This window comes from Adelges cooleyi, unplaced genomic scaffold (genome assembly GCF_023614345.1).
Source record: "Adelges cooleyi isolate 19-005CV unplaced genomic scaffold, UGA_ACOO_1.1 ACOO_flye_CR_arks_rails_tigmint_CR_PRNA_795, whole genome shotgun sequence".
Lineage (NCBI taxonomy): Eukaryota > Metazoa > Arthropoda > Insecta > Hemiptera > Adelgidae > Adelges > Adelges cooleyi.
The window spans coordinates 94972-117724 of NW_026096508.1; the positions used below are offsets into that span (position 1 = coordinate 94972).

The 22753-nt window shown below is 27.2% G+C and overlaps 1 protein-coding gene across 1 annotated transcript in view; it reads left to right on the forward strand.

The window, feature by feature from the left end:
* LOC126845507 (uncharacterized) overlaps positions 1 to 22753 on the forward strand; it is a 43726-nt gene that overhangs the window by 13914 nt on the left and 7059 nt on the right. The window contains exons 2-5 of the mRNA XM_050584161.1: positions 14113 to 14190; positions 14669 to 14746; positions 15167 to 15220; positions 15836 to 15859. Of these exons, the coding sequence (XP_050440118.1) occupies positions 14113 to 14190; positions 14669 to 14746; positions 15167 to 15220; positions 15836 to 15859 (234 nt within the window). The remainder of the gene's footprint in view (positions 1 to 14112; positions 14191 to 14668; positions 14747 to 15166; positions 15221 to 15835; positions 15860 to 22753) is intronic.

The following is a 22753-nucleotide window of genomic DNA, read 5'->3' on the forward strand; positions in this document are numbered from 1 at the left end:
CGAGACAAAATAATATTCGATCGTGACCATATAAACGCCCGATCGCGTTATCAACTGTCCACCGTCTTATGTACACGGTACAGGTGGGAACGAAAAACCCCTAATCGGCCCGAGCCGGTCATGGTGTGTGAGAGAGAGGTCGGGGGGTGATGACATTTGTAGGTAGTTGCCAGTCAGTATTCGATAATTCGATTATCAGTTATTGATTTAAAATTGATCGTCGTTCCGAGTATTATTATTTTTATTTACATATTGTAAAAAAAAACATGAATGATAATATTATATATTATGACTTGTTCAATTCTTGTAAAAATTGAACTTTGTGATACTGCTCTTATACTATTATTAAAAAAGTACAATTTTTTAAATCTCCATAAAAGGGTATAGTATTATTAAAAATTAAAATTTAACAAGCAACAGCCGGCAGCTAGTGGCTATAAGCGTTAGGAACATTTAAATAAAAAGTAATATAATATGTAAGTAAAATGTATTGTTTTCTCCATTACAGTAACAGTATAAGATTTAATTTTTATTTAAATGTTAGAAACTCAATTTTTCTTTAGAATACAACGAGAAATTAATGTACAATTACATTTACATTTTCAATTTAAGGATCTATCTATGAAAAGGTTTTTTTAGTTACATTTTGTTTTGTACATTATCAATCTAGTAAAATAGAAGTATAATAGTGCTTTGAAAGAATATAATATATGCGAACTATAATTTGTTAGTGTGAGATTGTCTACTGGAAGTATATAACAAATAAACCAAACACAGTGTAAGCCAGCAAAGTAAGAAATTATTAAATTTGAATTGGTCATTTCCATCATCATCGACCATTCTAACTAAAACTAACAAGACATTGTTTATGTGTTATTTGGTCCACTGGGTTTTTCCAAAAAAAAAAAAAAAACCAGTACAGTGGGGTCGGGGCATAGTGGGGACGGAGCATAGTGGGGACGGGGAGGTCACAGGTTTATAGGAATTTTTAAATCTGAAAGTGATAAAATCACTTTCGAAAAAACGCTTCGATGCAAATCGGTAGTTAGTATTTTCAAGGCAGTACAATCTAAACCAAGCACAGTGTAAGCTAGGAAAGTTAGAAAGTAATAAATTGAATCGGCCATTTCAAAAACGACTTAGGTCACCGATTTTTCAAAACTGTCTTTTTATCAAATGTAATAATTATATACTTAGCTACGTATTCTGTGTGAAAACTCAATTTGTCAGACTCATATTTAATACAAATGTTGAGTACAAGAAATTTGAATCACTGCAAAATATATTTATGAAGTTTCTTGTGGCTAGTGTAATATTTCAAATTTGTGACTTGTGTCGTTTTTTAAATGACTGATAAAATTACAAAATAGAAGCATCAAAGCGTTAATTTGAAAGTGATTTTATCCGAGAGGACTAGTATAGTAGAGTATTGGCATAATGTAATCAAAGCAATGAGGAAACGGAGAGGTCACAGGTCTACAAGAATTATTATAAATAAAAGTGATAAAATTGAATAAAATCGCTGTTAATATTCTTCTACAGGAATTAGAATAGTATCCCACATAACAGTTTTAAAATCGTGTAAAACATGTTACATATAAAGCTATTATTTCCTAACATATTCACTATCAATAATGTTTAATTGTTGATATTTCTTAAATAAATAAGAAATATTTTTTTTTTTTTTTTAGGCGCTAAGTGTTTATCAGAAGATGGTATGTTTTTACAAAAAATATATATATTTGTTTCATTGAAGTTTGTTTGCGCAATTAAACTATGGTACCAAAAATATTGACGACAAAAGCTAATTTTTCTTAGACGTCTCAAAACTCTTGTTTGTTTGTTTTAAAATGTTTGATTTTTTTTTAAACAATTTTATCATGCTGTATTATATTTTTAACACAACAAACTTGACAAAAATTAACAGCTTTTAACAGAACTTTGTTTCAAAATTATGATAGACCTTTACTTTGAACTGGAATAGTGTGATGTTATCATTAATAAGTTATGGACCGGGGCATAAAGGTTAACAAAGTTATGCAAATTCGGTTAAATTTACACAATCCATGCTTGTGTGATGATTGAAATTCGAAAACGCAGTTCTGTTAGCCCTATAAATACGTTTGCGTTTCCGAGCATTTCTTATTTACGTATCAGTTAAGTTAAGGGAATTCCTTGACCACGTTTTGATAACGTCGTTAAAACGTTACCTCGCTGTCTGCTGTAATAAAACTTATTCTCTGATATTACCAATTTAATTATATTACTATTATTGTCATTATATATTAAAATATTATATTTTGTTATTCATTGTCATATGTAATATTAAATATAATAATATTTTTGTATTGTGTTTAGAACATGCTGCGAATGAATGTGCGTTAAGCAATTTAGCATTGATACCCTATCGTCATTGTCGAGATTGTCCTCATCATTTATCATAAGGTAAACTAATCTAATCGTTATATAGATTATTACATACACATATAGTTCTTATACTATAAAATATCATTCTTTAGAGATTTTTTGTAAATATAAAACACAATTAATTTACATTGTTTTTTTGTAACATAAGTAACATTATACGAACTTATTTTATTTGAGTTATGAATTAATAAGAATTTTTTTTTTTTTTTGATAGAAAGAATTTAATGACAACAATCTAATTTCGCAGAAATATACAGTTTAAAATAAATATAAATGTAGAAAATTAAATTGTGTAAACTATTACTAAACAAAAAACATTTATTTCAAGGATTCATAATAAACTTCTTCTATCTGGCAAATTTAAAATGTATTGTTTTGCTTTAGTGTAAGTTTTCAAACTTGGTTACTATTTTTGCACCCGATTTTATTATTCTAGCTTTGTTTAAGTACAATGTGAATATATCGTTATAGCCTGTAACAACATTTTTCATAATCTCGAAGATTGTCTAGATAAATCGATGGATTAAATTAAGATATAATAATTGTGATTGGACAAGGCGCTTTAAATGTGACATATTATTTTTTAACACTCGGCATAACACTCGGTTTTAAGTTTAATTATATGATTTAAGCTCGAAGGTTCGGCGAAAATATAAAAGTTTATGAATCGATACACGCAATTTCAATAAAAAAATAGTAAATAACTAATACAGTTTACATAAAGCTTACAAATCTACCATTCCACCCGTCAACAATTTCAAATTTAAATATATATATATATTGTGCCATAGTTAACCATAGTTTTAGTTGGACCAAATTTGTTTATTTTGGAGAGTTACATAATCACCTTAAATTATAGGTTTAATAATATATTTAACATTTTGACTTGTTGTGTTCGAAAAATATCAGAAATATTTAAAATATTGGAAAATAATTTTACGCAACGCTAACCACATTTGATTATTGCTAACGAAAATATTTAATCCGCACACGTGGTTTTTTAGATACATGAATGTTCTGTTATTTTCAAAATAACATTGCCATTTGCATTATTTATCAATAACACCTTGGTTGTATAGTTTGAATAACATTTATTATATAATGTATATTATATCTATTTAAATGTTTATCGATACAAACGTTTCCATATTATATAATTGTTAATGTTTATAAAAATAAAAACTAAAAATTATAATCATTTTAATAAAAGATAGTCCCTCCCGTCCCTACTATGTCCGGACCCCACTGTTCGGACTTTTTACCTTTTATTCGATTATTTTGTATACATTTTGTACACACAATTGTTTTATCAGCAAGTCTAGCAATCAGTCATCATTTTGTTTGGTATGTGCTTTGGGGGGGGGGGGGGGGTTAAATTGGAAAAAGTTTTTGGTAAATGTTAAATGTAATACATAAAATTGCTGTGCGTGATTTGGTGTTAAATACCACATGAGTTTTGCGTATATTTGAATAACCCAAGGGTAAACGACGAAAAGGTGTTAACACCAACAGCGGGAACGGTACCAATACATAATTTGTTTTTGTATTTGGTCGTATGTTGTGAAAAAAATTTGTAAATATTTAAATTCTGTACGTGAAATTAAGATGAATTTTATTTTTTACACCACAATTGTAACATATGCGTTAAAACATGTTGATTTTGGTAATACGTATATTGTTTGTCATTTATATATGACCAACAAGTAACTGTGTGAATAATTCAGTACCTAACTGTTTTTCCCTTATTTCGATAAATAATTTGTATAACACATTCACACTGTGATTTTAGTACGATCCGGTGTAATAAAATAATATTAAATTATTTTAAAAGTCTAATAATTTAGTAGATCAAAACTGTAAAGCTAAAAAAATTATAAAAAAAAAATTAAATCATTTAAGATAGTTTTAAAGTTGGTAAGTACCCTTTGAAAACATTTCAAATATAAAGCCAAAATCAGATAATTCACACTACGATACCATCAATCATTTAAATCAACTGTTGTTGTAGATGTTAAATTGTTAAAACAAGTAGTTTTTATACAACTATAAATAAACCCTAACCACAATAAAAATATACTTAATTCACTCATAAGTATATTTTTATTGTGTGAATTAAACCGCAATAAAAAAAACTGTTTAATTAAACCATTATTATTCTTATGTATTGAAAAAGCGCAGTAGAGGTCTGGACAACGGTTTTATATAATGCGGTGATGTTTTTGTTTTGTTTTATTATTACATTTTAGTTATATATATACATACGTTTAACGTGTCAAACTTAATAAATGTGTAACTCTAATTGTGAAATCACTCTACTAATTGTAAGTATAATGTAATGTCATACGAAAAACCAGTAAATATATAATGTATATACTAGCTGCGTTATGTGGCGTAACTCTGGTAAAAATATATAATAATTAATTAATAGTAATTGGAAGTGAGTAGAATTTTAAAAAAAATAATTTTTTATATTTTGTTAATAATATTACAACAATTTGTTTGTGATCTGAGATGGAATATTATATTTCTAGAATTACACGAATACTGTACATCCCAATCATGTGTTAGGCGTAAAAACTACTTTAGGAACGTTCCATAACTTTCTGGATTTTTCTTGACAAAAACTGTATCATTCTCGAAGAGTAAGCGTAATTCTATTAAAGATTTAAGGGTAAAAATTACTTTAAGAACGTTCTAGGACGTTCCGTAACTTTTTCGAAAATGTCTGCACTCTGTAGAAATATTTGGAACATTCTCGATGAGTAAATATAGATTGCGTAGTGAATTGTACGTAAGTAGAATAGGAAAGTGATTTGTAGCTTGCTCAGTAAATATGCTTTTAGTTTTATTTAACAAAAATGTGAAGTTGAGCAAAACATTTTTATAAAAAAAAAAAATGTGATGTTACAATAGTATGTATCATTATAATGTATTATTCTATGCATTCAGTTAAATAAAATAATTATGATAAATGCATTTGATATCTTTATATTACAAATTGCTACGCAAATTTTTTTTTCTACGTCTTTGCGGCTCGACATAAAATACTGATGATTTTTTTAATTTTCTAAAATTAAAATGTTTCAGCATATTACATGCTACTACAAGTTTTCTTACGCTCTAAAAACATATTACAAATTAAGCTACTAATTACAATTAGTTTATGATATTGTGATAATGATGTTTTCATGTTGATATTAGTTAATAGGTTATTTTAGTAGTAATTTAAAGTTGATCTTCATCTTCACTTGAACCTGATAGAAGAAGATCTTGCGGTAGACGTGGTTTTAAACGCCGATTTTTCGTTTTGTTTCCCAGGTTGTAGAAACGTGCGCCACCGGATGTATTTGTGGCTGACTTATTGTATAATATCATCAGCTACCACGCCACCTGTATGAAGTTGATAACAAAACCACATTTCGTCGCTATATTCATGACGTACCGCGATCAACGATAATATACACATGACCGGTATTTCTTTGTAATATTTTCTTTACTCTTACTTGTGTTTTTATTCTGTACCGTTGCGTACCTGTTTTTCATGTAAAACTTTATTATTATTTGTTGGTTAACCGTGTGCAATTATTTTAATAAACTATTATTCTTTGTATTATTATAATCAACCTCTTTTTATATTTAATAGTTCAACTAACACTGGTTAAAAACCACAGTATTGAGATTTGCGTGAAAGTTTTTCAGTTGACTCTCAAATGACAGTTTGACATAGATGCAAGCAGTTTTATAAAACAATTATGATAAATACTTGCGATATTTGTATATTACATTGGAATATTTTAAATATTAGGCATTTTATTATTTACCGAAATTGTTTATTTCTAACGTAATGTTTACTCCTTCTTACAGGTTTTTTGGAAACGTGTATCGTTTTGTTTTTTTACAAATAACATTGCCTTTTGCGTCAAACTTTAATATAACTGTTCCTATTATATTGTATGAATAAACTAGCTAAATAATATATATTATGTTCGTTTATATTTTTTTCTGTACATTTTTATATTGTGTATTGTAGTTTTCATCGTCAATCGTAGAAGTGTGTTTCAGAATAACAAAAGATAATTAAAACATTATGCAGAAATCTACTATTTTTATAATAGTTTTCATTATAATGGGTAATTCTTATTTGTATTTTTTGTTTACAATACATTCTTAGGTTCAATACTATAATTACTATAATTTTATGGCTTCTAAATTCTAATTAAATGACAAATTATGTTGAAAGGAGTTAACGCCATAGAAAAATTATTTTTATTTCAAAATTATGCAAACGAGTATGAGTTTATATGGAAACCTTATTTTATTATTTTTATTTAGTCACACAGGGTCGACCATATCCAAGTATGTTTATTAATGATATAATACTATACATTTTACATGCAATTGTATACAAGTTTTCTATTTAACTTGTACATCCATTGTATAATATGACCGTGTAGTAATAATTAATATACACCTAAAAGTAGATAACAGTACCATTACAGATTACATTTATTGGTTGGTTTTTGGAGTATTTACACGGTACCAAAAGTAAACAAAATATTTGATTAAAAAAATTATTTATTTATTTCATAATGAAAAGCTACAGCCAGCAAAATATTAATACGTGTAAAAAAGGACATCTAATCAACTATTATACTGCTATAAAAAATGATGTCATTTGTTTGCTAGTAAACAGTACATTTTTTTTGTTGGTTAGGTGAAAACAATTCGATGGAGTCACAAAAGAAGCCGGGTAATTTCACGTGGCATTATACTATTACAAGGGCCAAAATGCCAAATACGAATTAACTTATGGAGCACACCTCCCCGGAATTTTTTGATACTCACTTAATGTGTCTGTTCCGACGAAAGGAATCAGTAAATCAATTTTTGTTCGTTTTTTTTGAACCTTTTTATACATTTAAATGATCATATTTTTAGTTTTTTCCTTTAATCTTTTTTTTAATCATTTTTTATAGTATTTTGAACAAAAAGAAAAATGTTAAAAATTAGTTTCTTTTGTAAAATAATTGATTTTTATTCGAGTTAAGTCAGCAAATTGAGTTTATAATTTTATACTTTTAGAAGGACCAAATGTTTAATAACACAGTCAAACTAGAAATAATAATAATATATTAAATATATTCTACCCATTGTTTTCGTAAAATATCAGGATTATTTGAAATATTGGAAAATGGTTTCATGCAACGCTAACCAAAATTGTTTATTGCTATTCAAATGTTTTATCCGCTCATGTGTTTTTTTAGAGGTATAACCGTTCTATTATTTCCCAAATAACATTGCCATTTGCGTCATACTTTAATAATACTGTTGCTATATAGTTTGATAAACATTTGTTAAATAATGTATGTTATATATTTCTTTATTTTTTTGACACATTTGCTTCTAATTTTAGTAATTGTACAAGTTTTTAAAATGACAATCTAAAAATTAGAATTATTTTAGAAAAAAGGGTCTTATCCATAATGAATTATCTGTATAATTTTCATATGTTTGCAAAATATTTGATAAAAATAATGATATATTTATAATGAAAAGGTGATCTCCCAAAAATACTAACACTAAAAGAAATGGCGGAGTTACAAAGAAAACAGGGTAATTATACGTTTTTTTATACAATGTAGTGTAGAATGTGTATATCTAAATAAATAACTAATTTTCAAATATATCTTAAAATATATGCATATTATAGTTTGAAAATGTTTATACTTCTAAACAATCATCCAGTATTAGCCCTGACTACAATTATTGTCGCAATAAAGAACAAATCTTTTACCTAAAGTTTAGACGAGAAATATTAATAATTATCAAATTGCTTGTCACATATATTTCAAGATGTATTTGAAAATAAATTTAATTCATTAAAAGATTGTATATTATTCTACATTGTGAAAACAGTATCATACAACAGATAATAAAAGGTTTTTTACAATTACTTAAAGTTGGCAAAACAATCATTTAAATAGCATTACATGTTGGTTTAGATATGATGGTCCAAATAGGTACACCCTGGATAGCGTAATAGAATAGAAATCATTCTTTATCTTTCTTCGAGTGCTATAATGTGTAAATACAAAAGCAGTCCATAAAAAAAAAAATCTTTCTCAGAGACAGTCGAACGAAAAATAGTTTGTCATACATATCTTATAAACTATTTCATAATAGTATTAGTTAATTGGAATTCCACATATTTCTCTATATATATATATATATATATATATACAGATATATATATACATAGAGAAATAATAATATATTTTTAACAATATATTGTTAAAAATATATTTTTTTGCTAGTAAACAGTACATTTTTTTTGTTGGTTAGGTGAAAACAATTCGATGGAGTCACAAAAGAAGCCGGGTAATTTCAAGTGGTATTATACTATTACAATGGCCAAATACGAATAAACTTATGGAGCACACCTCCCCGGAATTTTTTGATACTCACTTTGTGTGTCTGTTCCGACAAAAGCAATATTTTTCTTCAGTAAATTAATTTTTATTCGTTTATTTTGAACCTTTTTATATAATTTAATGATTCTATTTTTAATAACACAGTCAAACTAGAAATTAATGTGCCCTTATATTAACCATAGTTTTAGTTGGAAAACTTTGTAGGTTTTGGACAGTAACTTAATTACATTTAATTTAAATATTAAATATAATATTTAATACTTCAACCCATTTTTTTCGAAAAATATCAGGAATATTTGAAAACGCTAATCAAAATTGTTTATTGCTAACAAAACGTTTTATACGCTCACATGTTTTAGAGGCATAGCCGTTCTATTATTTCCCAATTAACATTGTCATTTGCGTCATACTTTAATAACACTGTTTCTATACAGTTTGAAAAACATTTGTTAAAAAATGTATGTTATAAACAATTGAATATTTTTTTGACACTTTGCTTCTAGTTTTAGTAATTTTACATGTTTTTAAATGGCAAACTAAAAATTCGAAATATTTTAGAAAAAAGGGTCTTATCCATAATGAATTATCTGTATAATTTTCATATGTTTGCAAAATATTTGATAAAAATAATGATATATTTATAATGAAAAGGTGATCTCCCAATAATACTAACACTAAAAGAAATGGCGGAGTTACAAAGGAAACAGGGTAATTATAAGTTTTTTTATACAATGTAGAATAATATGTGTATATCTAAAGAATTAAACTTAATTTCAAATATATCTTAAAATATATGCATATTATAGTTTGAAAATGTTTATACTTCTAAACAATCATCCAGTATTAGCCCTGACTACAATTATTGTCGCAATAAAGAACAAATCGTTTACCTAAAGTTTAGACGAGAAATTTTAATAATTATCAAATTGCTTGTCACATATATTTCAAGATGTATTTGAAAATAAATTTAATTCATTAGAAGAACATATATGATTCTAAATTGTGAAAACAGTATCATACAACAGATAATTAAAGGTTTTTTACAATCACTTAAAGTTAGCAAAACATTAATTTAATTTGCATTACATGTTGGTTTAGATAATAGACTGGTATATGTCCAAATAGGTCACCCTGTATAGTGTAATTGAATAGAAATCATTCTTTATCTTTCTTCGAGTGCTATAATGTGTAAATACAAAAGCAATCCATAAAAATAAAAAATCTTTCTCAGAGAAAGTCGAACGAAAAATGGTTTGTGATACATATCTTATAAACTATTTCATAATAATATTTGTTAATTGGAATTCCACATATTTTTCTATATATATATACATAGAGAAATAATAATATATTTTTAACAATAAATTGTTAAAAATATATTTTCTAAAAAAAAATTGAAATATGGAAATTTTAAAAAGCATATAGTTTACTTTTAGATATAAAAGTAATATTTAAAATTTTTTTTATACATTATAGAGATAAAAGTTATACAGTATACTAAACCAGAAAGGTCTATAAAATTTAATAGGGGTTTAATTTTTTTATGTAAAAGCTGCACTACAGTACAAACAATTTTTTTGATAATCACTTTGTGTGTCTGTTCCGACAAAAGCAATATTTTTCTTCAGTAATTTAATTTTTATTCGTTTATTTTGAACCTTTTTATAAAATTTAATGATCATATTTTTAATAAAACAGTCAAACTAGAAATTAATGTGCCCTTATATTAACCATAGTTTTAGTTGAAAAACTTTGTATGTTTTGGACAGTAACTTAATTACATTAATTTAAAGATTAAATATAATATTTAATATTTCTACCCATTGTTTTCGAAAAATATCAGGAATATTTGAAAACGCTAATCAAAATTGTTTATTGCTAACAAAACGTTTTATCCGCTCACGTGTTTTTTAGATGCATAACCGTTCTATTATTTCCCAAATAACATTGTCACTTGCGTCATACTTTAATAGCACTGTTGCTATACAGTTTGAAAAACATTTGTTAAAAAATCTATGTTATACACAATTGAATATTTTTTTGACACATTGCTTCTAGTTTTAGTAATTGTACAAGTTTTTAAATGGCAAACTAAAAATTAGAATTATTTTAGAAAAAAAGGGTCTTATCCATAATGAATTATCAGTATAATTTTCATATGTATGCAAAATATTTGGTAAAAAAAATGATTTATTTATTTTATAATGAAAAGGTGATCTCCCAAAAATACTCACACTAAAAGAAATGGCGGAGTTACAAAGGAAACAGGGTAATTATACGTTTTTTTATACAATGTAGAGTAGAATGTATATATCTAAATAATTAACTTATTTTCAAATATATCTTTAAATAAATGTATACTATAGTTTAAAATTGTTTATACTTCTAAACAATCATCCAGTATTAGCCCTGACTACAATTATTGTCGCAATAAAGAACAAATCGTTTACCTAAAGTTTAGACGAGAAATATTAATAATTATCAAATTGCTTGTCACATATATTTCAAGATGTATTTGAAAATAAAATTATTTTATTAGAAGAACATATGTTATTCTACATTGTGAAAACAGTATCATACAACAGATAATTAAAGGTTTTTTACAATCACTTAAAGTTAGCAAAACATTAATTTAATTTGCATTACATGTTGGTTTAGATAATAGACTGGTATATGTCCAAATAGGTACACCCTGTATAGTGTAATATAATAGAAATCAGTCTTTATCTTTCTTCGAGTGCTATAATGTGTAAATACAAAAGCAATCCATAAAAATAAAAAATCTTTCTCAGAGACAGTCGAACAAAAAACAGTTTGTCATACATATCTTATAAACTATTTCATAATAGTATTAGTTAATTGGAATTCTACATATTTTTCTGTATCTATTGTTAAAAATATATTTTCTAAAAAAAAATTGAAATATGGAAATTTTAAAAAGCATATAGTATACTTTTAGATATTTAAAAATGTTTTGAAACATTATAGAGATAAAAGTTCTACTAGACCAGATAAGTCTATAAAATTCAATAGGGGTTTAATTTTTTTATGTAAAAGCTGCACTAAAGTACTAAAAAAAATATAAAACATAATTCATATTTAACTCGTTTAATTTTTATTGTTTTTAAATACTATTATGTCAATTTAAAGTTAGCAAAGATTAACTTATATGTATAATTTGTTGTATTATAGCTGACGATAAAAAGCGTTCAGGTAAAGTATACGAGAGCTACCGATTACACATGTAACTTGTGTGGTTCAAATTGACGTGTAGAAGTTCGTGTGATTATAAGTACACGTGTACCTGCAACTACAAGTATTCTTAAAACTGTAAGTTTTAATAAGACCTCTTATTTACGTAATACTACTCTTGAATTAATGGTGGTCACTTAGATATAGTATTATAGCCATTGGGTCAAGTTAGTGGAATCTAGGGTCCTACAAGTGTATTAATTACACGAACTTCTAAACGTCTGTTTGCGCATAGGATCTTACGGGAAGTTGAACTAAAAGTAAGTTAATTTTGCACTAACAACGACTAGTGGACTGTATCATTTTACTATATAAAATTTATTATTTTTCTTACACAACGGAGCGGCATAGTCAAGCTTGCCCGAGTTCGCGTGGCTAAGCTTATACATTAAATAAACCGGTCCTAACAATAACGCGTACAAACGGTCTAGCCGATTACGATAAAAGGTAGAAGGGAGCATACTTAACAACGTCAATTTGAACTACACGAACCTTGTCCTACATGTGTTTTTAAAATACACGTGTAGAATCGTCGGTCCTAGTATAGACTGTAGAGTTACCTAGTGTGAACCCTTTTCCTAACACTATAAGTTCAAACCACCAGGAATACATGAGATGTGTTAATATTTATTTACTGGAATAAGTATAGTATCCTTCTTAACAGTTTTAAAATCGTGTAAAAAATGTTATATTTAAAGCTATTAGTTTCTTACATATTCACTATTAAAAATGTTTTATTATTAAAAATTCTCAACTATATAAAAAATGTAATTTTGTTTGTTAGGATGGAGTTTAGTAAGAAATGGTATGTTGTTCGTCACTTATTACTTTGTTTCATTTAATTTTGTTTGCACAAATGAACTATGGTACCAAAAATATTGACGAAGAAAGCTAATTTATCTTGGTCATCTTAAATCTGTTGTTCATTTATTTTGAAATGTTCGATTATCAATAGTTCTATAATCGAATATTTTTGAAACAAATTAATCATGTTGTAAAATATATTGTAATTTATTATATTATAATAAAACACATATTTTATGTTCATGTACATTGTGCAATATTTCAAACTTGATAATCAATTAACAGCTTTTAATAAACCCTGTTTCGAAAATGTGACCCACTTTTACTTTAAACTAGATTAGTGTGATGTTATTTTTAACAAGTTTTGTACCTTGGCATAAAGGTTAGCATAGTTGTGCGACTTCGATTAAATATCATCATTTCGTGCTCATTTAAAAATATACACTAATGAATTTTGATTTATAATCTTCGTTATATTTTAAAATACCTAATATTCTTTATTTGCTTAAAAGTTAGCGGATTGGTCGAAATCTTTAGATGTGGAACGCCTAAGACAACAGAAACAACCAACGTTTTGAGCTCTTCCAAAAGTAATAGTTACTTATGTTTTAAAGATAATTATTTTACATAAAAAAGTTAAACGTTATTAATTTGGTGATTCACTTGTATAGTCTTAAAACATAAAATTGCATCGTTTAGCATTCAATTTGGTTCACTATATTTTGAACTTGATTGAAATTCGAAAACACAGTTTCCGTTTGCTTTGTATAGAAGATTGCGTTAGTCGAATTAGCAAATGTCCCTTTTTCATACAATGGAATTTATTATTTTCTTCCAAGGAAATTCCTTGACCGCGTCTTGATAATGTCGTACCCTTTTTTATATACTTTAATATAAATTATATTATTATATATCACATATTTTATGTTCATGTATATTGTGCAATATTTCAATCTTGACAATTAATTAGCAGCTTTTAATAAACCCTGTTTCGAAAATGTGACCCACTTTTACTTTTAACTAGATTAGTGTGATGTTATTTTCAACAAGTTATGTACCTAGGCATAAAGGTTAGCATAGTTGTGCGACTTCGATTAGATATCATCATTTTGTGCTCATTTACAAATATGCACTAATTAATTTTAATTTATAATCTTCGTTATTTTTTAAAATACCTTATACTTTATTTGCTTAAAAGCTTGCGGATTTGTCGAAACCTTGGGATGTGGAATGCCTAAGACAACAGAAACCACTGACGTACCGAGCACTTCCAAAGGTAATAGTTACTTGAAATTCGAAAACACAGTTTTCGTTTGCTTTGTATAGACGATTGCGTTAGTCGAATTAGCAAATGTCCCTTTTTCATATTATGGAATTTATTATTTTCTTCCAAGGAAATTCCTTGACCGCGTCTTGATAATGTCGTACCCTTTTTTTATATACTTTAATATAAATTATATTATTATATATCACATATTTTATGTTCATGTATATTGTGCAATATTTCAATCTTGACAATTAATTAGCAGCTTTTAATAAACCCTGTTTCGAAAATGTGACCCACTTTTACTTTTAACTAGATTAGTGTGATGTTATTTTCAACAAGTTATGTACCTAGGCATAAAGGTTAGCATAGTTGTGCGACTTCGATTGCATATCATCATTTTGTGCTCATTTACAAATATGCACTAATTAATTTTAATTTATAATCTTCGTTATTTTTTAAAATACCTTATACTTTATTTGCTTAAAAGCTTGCGGATTTGTCGAAACCTTGGGATGTGGAATGCCTAAGACAACAGAAACCACTGACGTACCGAGCACTTCCAAAGGTAATAGTTACTTGAAATTCGAAAACACAGTTTTCGTTTGCTCTGTATAGACGATTGCGTTAGTCGAATTAGCAAATGTCCCTTTTTTATATTATGGAATTTATTATTTTCTTCCAAGGAAATTCCTTGACCGCGTCTTGATAATGTCGTACCCTTTTTTTATATACTTTAATATAAATTATATTATTATATATCACATATTTTATGTTCATGTATATTGTGCAATAAAGGTAATGATCTTGAAAGGTATAGTATAGACAGTAGATTTAGCATAGTTGCCTAATGTACACTTTCTTTATTATGTTTGTAAAATGTAATAATTAATTTTCTGTATACAATTAACTTAGTTCTTTTTTTATTAAAAAGGTTTTAATGTTAAAAGTCCTCAAAAAAATAAAATACGTTTTTTTTGTATTTTAGCGCGTCCTCCGCGCATAAAAGTATCAAACAAAGGATCTTGTACATGTTTTGTAGGTAAGTATACTACAGTCTAAGGCTAAGTTCATTACATATTTTTAAAAATAATTTTTTTAATTAAAATAGTTATCCTTATTAATTTGGTGATTCACTTATACATATAACCTATTTTTTTCTTTGAAGAGAATTCCTTGACAACTGTGGTCCATCGTAATGAAACTTGTCCTCTACTAATACTACTGTTTTAATTTTATTATCATGATTGTCATTATATTTTAAAATATAATATTTTGTTAATCATTTTCATATATAATATTAAGTTAATATAATAACGTTTTGTATCGTGTTTAGAACTTCCTGAGAGAGACCAAATTAAGTTGTTAACATTAATTCTGTATACCATTAAGTCAATTATTTTTTTTTTCATTGTCTTTTTCCCCCTGTGATTTTCACCGAACTCTATCTCTAACACTTTAAGTTGAAACCACCATCATTACATGAGATGTGTTAATAATCTTCTACAGGAATTAGAATAGTATCCCGCTCAACAGTTTTAAAATCGTGTAAAACATGTCACATATAAAGCTATTATTTCCTAACATATTCACTATTATAAATGTTTTATTGTTGATATTTCTTAAATAAATAAGAAATGTTTTTTTTATTTTTTAGGGAGTGAGGTTTTATCAGAAGATGGTATGTTTTTACAAAAAATATATATATTTGTTTCATTTAATTTTGTATGTGCAATTAAACTATGGTACCAAAAATGTTGACGACAAAAGCTTATTTTTCTTGGACGTCTTAAAACTCTTTTTGTTTGTTTTGAAATGTTCGATTTTTTTTGAAACAATTTAATCATGCTGTATTATATTTTTTTAAAACACAACAAACTTGACAAAAATTAACAGCTTTTAACAGAACTTTGTTTCAAAATTATGACAGACCTTTACTTTGAACTGGGTTAGTGTGATGGTATCATCAATAAGTTATGGACCGAGGCATAAAGGTTAACAAAGTTATGCAACTTCTGATTTAATTTACACAATCCATGCGTGTGTGATGATTGAAATTCGAAAACGCAGTTCTGTTAGCCCTATAAATACGTTTGCGTTTCCGAGCATTTCTTATTTACGTATCAGTTAAGTTAAGGGAATTCCTTGACCACGTCTTGATAACGTCGTTGAAACGTTACCTCGCTGTCTGCTGTAATGAAACTTATTCTCTGATATTACCGATTTAATTATATTACTATTATTGTCATTATATATTAAAATATTATATTTTGTTATTCATTTTCATATATAATATTAATTTAATATAATAACGTTTTTGTATCGTGTTTAGAACTTGAGAAAGCTCGATATTGTATATTACACCAGTTGCCAACAACGAAGCGTGTCACCACGAATCCTTGTCACCATTGTACTAAACATTTATTAGGTAAACTAACCTAACCGTTATATAGATTGTTACATATACTTATATATATATATTAAGTTTTTATACTATAAAATATCATTCCTTAGAGGTTTTTTGTAAATACAAAACACAATTAATTTACATTGTTTTTTTGTAACATAGGTAACGTTATACAAACTTATTTTATTTAAGCTATGAATTAATAAGAATTTTTGTTTTTTTAATAGAAAGAATCCCATGACAACAATCCAATTTTGCAGAAATATACCATTAAAAATAAAGATGTAAATAAATATAAATGTAGAAAATTAAATTGTGTAAACTATTACTAAACAAAAAACATAAATTTCATTGATTCATATTAAACTTCATCTATCTGGCAAATTTAAAGTGTATTGTTTTCCTTTAGTGCAAGTTTTCAAACTTGGTTACTATTTTTGCACCCGATTTTATTATTGTAGCTTTGTTTAAGTACAATGTGAATATATCGTTATAGCCTGTAACAACATTTTTCATAATCTCGAAGAAGATTGTCTAGATAAATCGATGGATTAAATTAAGATATAATAATTGTGATTGGACGAGGCGCTTTAAATGTGACATATTATTTTTTAACACTCGGTATAACACTCGGTTTTAAGTTTAATTATATGATTTAAGCTCGAAGGTTCGGCGAAAATATAAAAGTTTATGAATCGATACACGCAATTTCAATAACAAAATAGTAAATAACTAATACAGTTTACATAAAGCTTACAAATCTACCATTCCACCCGTCAACAATTTCAAATTTAAATATATATATATATATATTGTGCCATAGTTAACCATAGTTTTAGTTGGACCAAATTTGTTTATTTTGGAGAGTTACATAATCACCTTAAATTATAGGTTTAATAATATATTTAACATTTTGACTTGTTGTGTTCGAAAAATATCAGAAATATTTAAAATATTGGAAAATAATTTTACGCAACGTTTACCAAATTTGATTATTGCTAACGAAAATATTTATCCGCACACGTGGTTTTTTAGATACATGAATGTTCTGTTATTTTCCAAATAACATTGCCATTTGCGTCATATATTAATAACACCTTTGCTGTATAGTTTGAATAACATTTATTATATAATGTATATTAGATCTATTTAAATGTTTATCGATACAAACGTTTCCATATTATATAATTGTAAATGTTTATAAAAAGAAAAACTAAATTAGAATTATTTAATAAAAGAGAGTCCCTCCCGTCCCTACTATGTCCGGACCCCACTGTATGGACTTTTTACCTTTTATTCGATTATTTTGTATACATTTTGTACACCACAATTGTAACATATGCGTTAAACTATGTTGGTTTTGGTAATACGTATATTGTTTGTCATTTATAAATGACCAACAAGTAACTGTGTGAATAATTCAGTACATAACTGTTTTTCCCTTATTTCAATAAACTTATTTTATAACACATTAACACTGTGATTTTAGTACGATCCGGTGTAATAAAATAATATTAAATTATTTTAAAAGTCTAATAATTTAGTAGATCAAAACTGTAAAGCTAAAAAAATTATAAAAAAAAATTAAATAATTTAAGATAGTTTTAAAGTTGGTAAGTACCCTTTGAAAACATTTCAAATATAAAGCCAAAATCAGATAATTCACACTACGATACCATCAATCATTTAAATAAACTATTGTTGTAGATGTTAAATTGTTAAAACAAGTAGTTTTTATACAACTATAAATAAACCCTAACCACAATAAAAATATACTTATTTCACTCATAAGTATATTTTTGTTGTGTGAATTAAACCGCAATAAAAAAAACTGTTTAATTAAACCATTATTATTCTTATGTATTGAAAAAGCGCAGTAGTAGTCTGGTCAACGGTTTTATATAATGCGGTGATGTTTTTGTTTTGTTTTATTATTACATTTTAGTTATATATATACATACGTTTAACGTGTCAAACTTAATAAATGTGTAACTCTAATTGTGAAATCACTCTACTAATTGTAAGTATAATGTAATGTCATACGAAAAACCAGTAAACCAGTAAATATATAATGTATATACTAGCTGCGTTAGGAGGCGTAACTCTGGTAAAAATATATAATAATTAATTAATAGTAATTGGAAGTGAGTAGAATTTTTAAAAAAATAATTTTTTATATTTTGTTAATAATATTACAACAATTTGTTTGTGATCTGAGATGGAATATTATATTTCTAGAATTACACGAATACTGTACATCCCAATCATGTGTTAGGCGTAAAAACTACTTTAGGAACGTTCCATAACTTTCTGGATTTTTCTTGACAAAAACTGTATCATTCTCGAAGAGTAAGCGTAATTCTATTAAAGAGTTAAGGGTAAAAATTACTTTAAGAACGTTCAAGGACGTTCCGGAAACTTTTCGAAAATGTCTGCACTCTGTAGAAATATTTGGAACATTCTTGATGAGTAAATATAGATTGCGTAGTGAATTGGACGTAAGTAGAATAGGAAAGGAATTTGTAGCTTGCTCAGTAAATATGCTTTTAGTTTTATTTAATAAAAATGTGAAGTTGAGCCAAATACTTTTTATTAATAAAGGCTATATAAAAAAAAAAAAATGTGATGTTACAATAGTATTTATCATTATAATGTATTATTCTATGCATTCAGTTGAATAAAATAATTATGATAAATGCATTTGATATCTATATATTACAAATTGCTACCCAAATTTTTTTTTCTACGTCTTCGCGGCTCGACATAAAATACTGATGATTTTAGCTTCGATGCAAAGTGAGAAGGTATTGGTTTTACTCTGATGTGGGCTTTTTTTTTCGCTGTATACACTGTAACTTTTTTAATACTTGACCAATTCCTTCGAATAGCAACTCTATAAATCACAAAATTTGTCATGTTTGTACTTTGGGGGGGGGGGGGGGGAAATTTGCCAGTAGTTGGAACTCATATGTAACCATAACATATTAAACGGGAAAAAAAATTCGGCACTACAGTTTTTTTTTAATTGCCGGGAAACTGTGTTTTCGCAGATTTAGTATATTTTAACAAAAACACCTAAAATCTTTAAAAAAAATTGATCAAATCATTAAAACAATTTTATGTATATCTATGCAGAATGATACTATTAGGTTTTGTGCTCAAGTACCACTTTTTACTTAGTTTACACAAATTCAATTTTTTTTTTTTTTTAACTAAAAAACCGGTGTACCAGATGTGAGAAACGAACAGACACTAAAAATCATCAGTTGGTAACGTCTATCCGTGTTAGATTAGGTTAGGGTCCAATGATCGGTATCATAATATTGTGTTTATTACATGATATCACAGGCGACTAAATCGTGTAATTGATTATAGTAGAAACTCGATTTATTGGGAAAAAAACCTATCCGTGTACTTATTAAGACACTTAATGATTCTGATACGACAAAACCACTGTCGTTATCTCGTTATTTTATAGCCTGCGTTATATAACCTTACCGAAGGTCAACTATGAGTATATAAGGTACAACTACCTGCAAATAATGAAGAGGACTGTTGTTTTTTGGATTTAAATTAAGTGTTGGTTTTTATGCAGTATACCGCCTCAAAATGTATTTTTTCTTACACAATTTTTTTAAAGGAAAACTAATGTTTTGTATATTGTTATACTGTTATTCATTTAAAGAGATTCACGCTTGATTGTTTGAATTGTCTAATATTAGATAATCTGCTTCGTGCTAATTTTAATTTTTTAGTTTATCAACTTGTAGCTCTAATTTTGTATAAAATATTTCATTATTTTATTACTATGTACTATTACTATTAGGATAAATTTTAATAATAATTATGTCATAAATGATAATATTTAATTTTATGACTAGATCAAATCTCGTGAACATCATGATACTGCTCCTATGCTATTATTAAAAAAACAAAATTTTTAAAATCTCCATAAAAGGTTATTGTTAAATAACAGGCAACAGCCGACCGCTAGTGGCTATACACGTTAGTAATATTTAACTAATAAGTAATATATGTAGGTAAAATTTATTGTTTTCTCCATCACAGTACCAGTGTACGATTTATTTTAATTTAAATGTAAGAAAATCGATTTTTCTTTAGAAAATAACAAGAAATTAATATACAGGATGAGGCAGTAAAACGGCGATTTTCTAATGTATTTAAATGGTAAAACTCGTTTCACTATCCCACCCTTTGCATTTTAAGTATCTATGAAAAGGTTTTTTTAGTTGCATTTTATTTTGTACATTGTCAATCTAGTAAAATAGAAGTATAATATAGCTTTGAAATAATATAATCTGTGAAGTATAAATAGTTTGTGTGAGATTGCTTTAATGGAAGTATATAATACATAAATATTAATTTTATTGAGAATAAGCGATTATAATTTAAACTATGGAGTACAAACGATTGAAACATGAATCGTCGACCATTCCAACAAAATATAACAAGACATTGTATATGTGTTATTTGGTCCACTAAGTTTTTGCAAAAAAAAAAAAAACCAGTTTTAAATGAGGGTTCTGTATTTACAAATGAGCATCAAAGCGTTTATTTGAAAGCGATTTTATTAAATTTTATCACTTTTATTTATAATAATTCTTGTAGACCTGTGACCTCTCCGTTTCCTCATTGCTTTGATTACATTATGCCAATACTCTACTGTACTAGTCCTCTCGGATAAAATCACTATCAAATTAACGCTTTGATGCTCATTTGTAAATACAGAACCTTCATTTAAAACTTTCTAACTTTGCTAGTTTATACTGTGCTTGGTTTGGACTGTACTGGCTTGAAAATACTAACTACCGATTTGCACCGAAGCGTTTTTTCAAAAGTGATTTTATCACTTTCAGATTTAAAAATTCCTGTAAACCTGTGACCTCCCCGTCACCACTATGCCCCGACCCAACTATGCTCCGTCCCCACTATGCCCCGACCCCACTGTACTGGTTTTTTAAAATTTATTTTATTTATTAAAATTAAAAGGTTTCAGCATATTACATGCTATTACAAGTTTTCTTACGCTCTAATTACATATTACAAATTAAGTTACTAATTACAATTAGTTTATGATATTGTGATAATGATGTTTTCATGTTGATATTAGTTAATAGGTTATTTTAGTAGTAATTTAAAGTTGATCTTCATCTTCACTTGAATCTGATAGAAGAAGATCTTGCGGTAGACGTGGTTTTAAACGCTGATTTTTCGTTTTGTATCCCAGGTTGTAGAAACGTGCGCCATCGGATGTATTGAGATTTGCGTGAAAGTTTTTCAATTGGATTTTTTTCCAGTCTTGTATAGGAAGGATTACTGTATCGTTGTGTATTTGTCTATTCCTCATAAACCATGGGGCTTTTAGACATATTATCAAAAATTTATTTTGAAGGATTTGAATTTCGTTGATTTTGGTAGTATTATTGATGTGTACAGTAAGATGGACGATTTCATTTGGAGGGTTGATAAAAAGTTAACTAAGGGGTCAAGTGTGTTCATTCTTGCTTAGCCTTGGGTAAGTTTTTTGTTTATATGAATTTTCCATGTCAGTTTTTCGTCTAAAAACACTCAAGCTACTTGACAGAGTCATCTTTATTGTTCCATTGTATTGGTTGATTATCAATGTGAATGGGTTGGGGATCTTTGTATCGTTTAAGGGAAAATATTTTTGCTGCGCTTTTTGTTGGATTCAGGTTTAGTTTCCACGTTTTGAACCAGTTGGTCGCTGTATTTAGAGCTGTTTGAAAATTTTGGATTGAAGATTCTAGGAAGTTGCTTTGGGTTATTACTGTTGTGTCATCCGCAAACCTCGCCAGCTGGGAGTTTGGAGGGATTGGTATGTCGTAGCAGTGAATGTTAACAAGGTAGGACTAGAACCGAGCCTTGGGGGACTCCAGATTGTATATTATGAGGTTGAAAAAAGGTGGGTCCAATTCTTACTTGGTCCAATATGAAAGAGATTATGGTTTGCGGCTTGACATAAAATACTGATGATTTATAGTAATACACAGGAAATAATACTGCAATAATGTACAAAGGCTAATTTGTAAATATTATGGTTTAAGCTGTAATGTATGTTATATAAATGTGTCTGATATATATTATGTCTAATATGAGTTGAAAAGTTTTGATAAATATTGAGAAGTT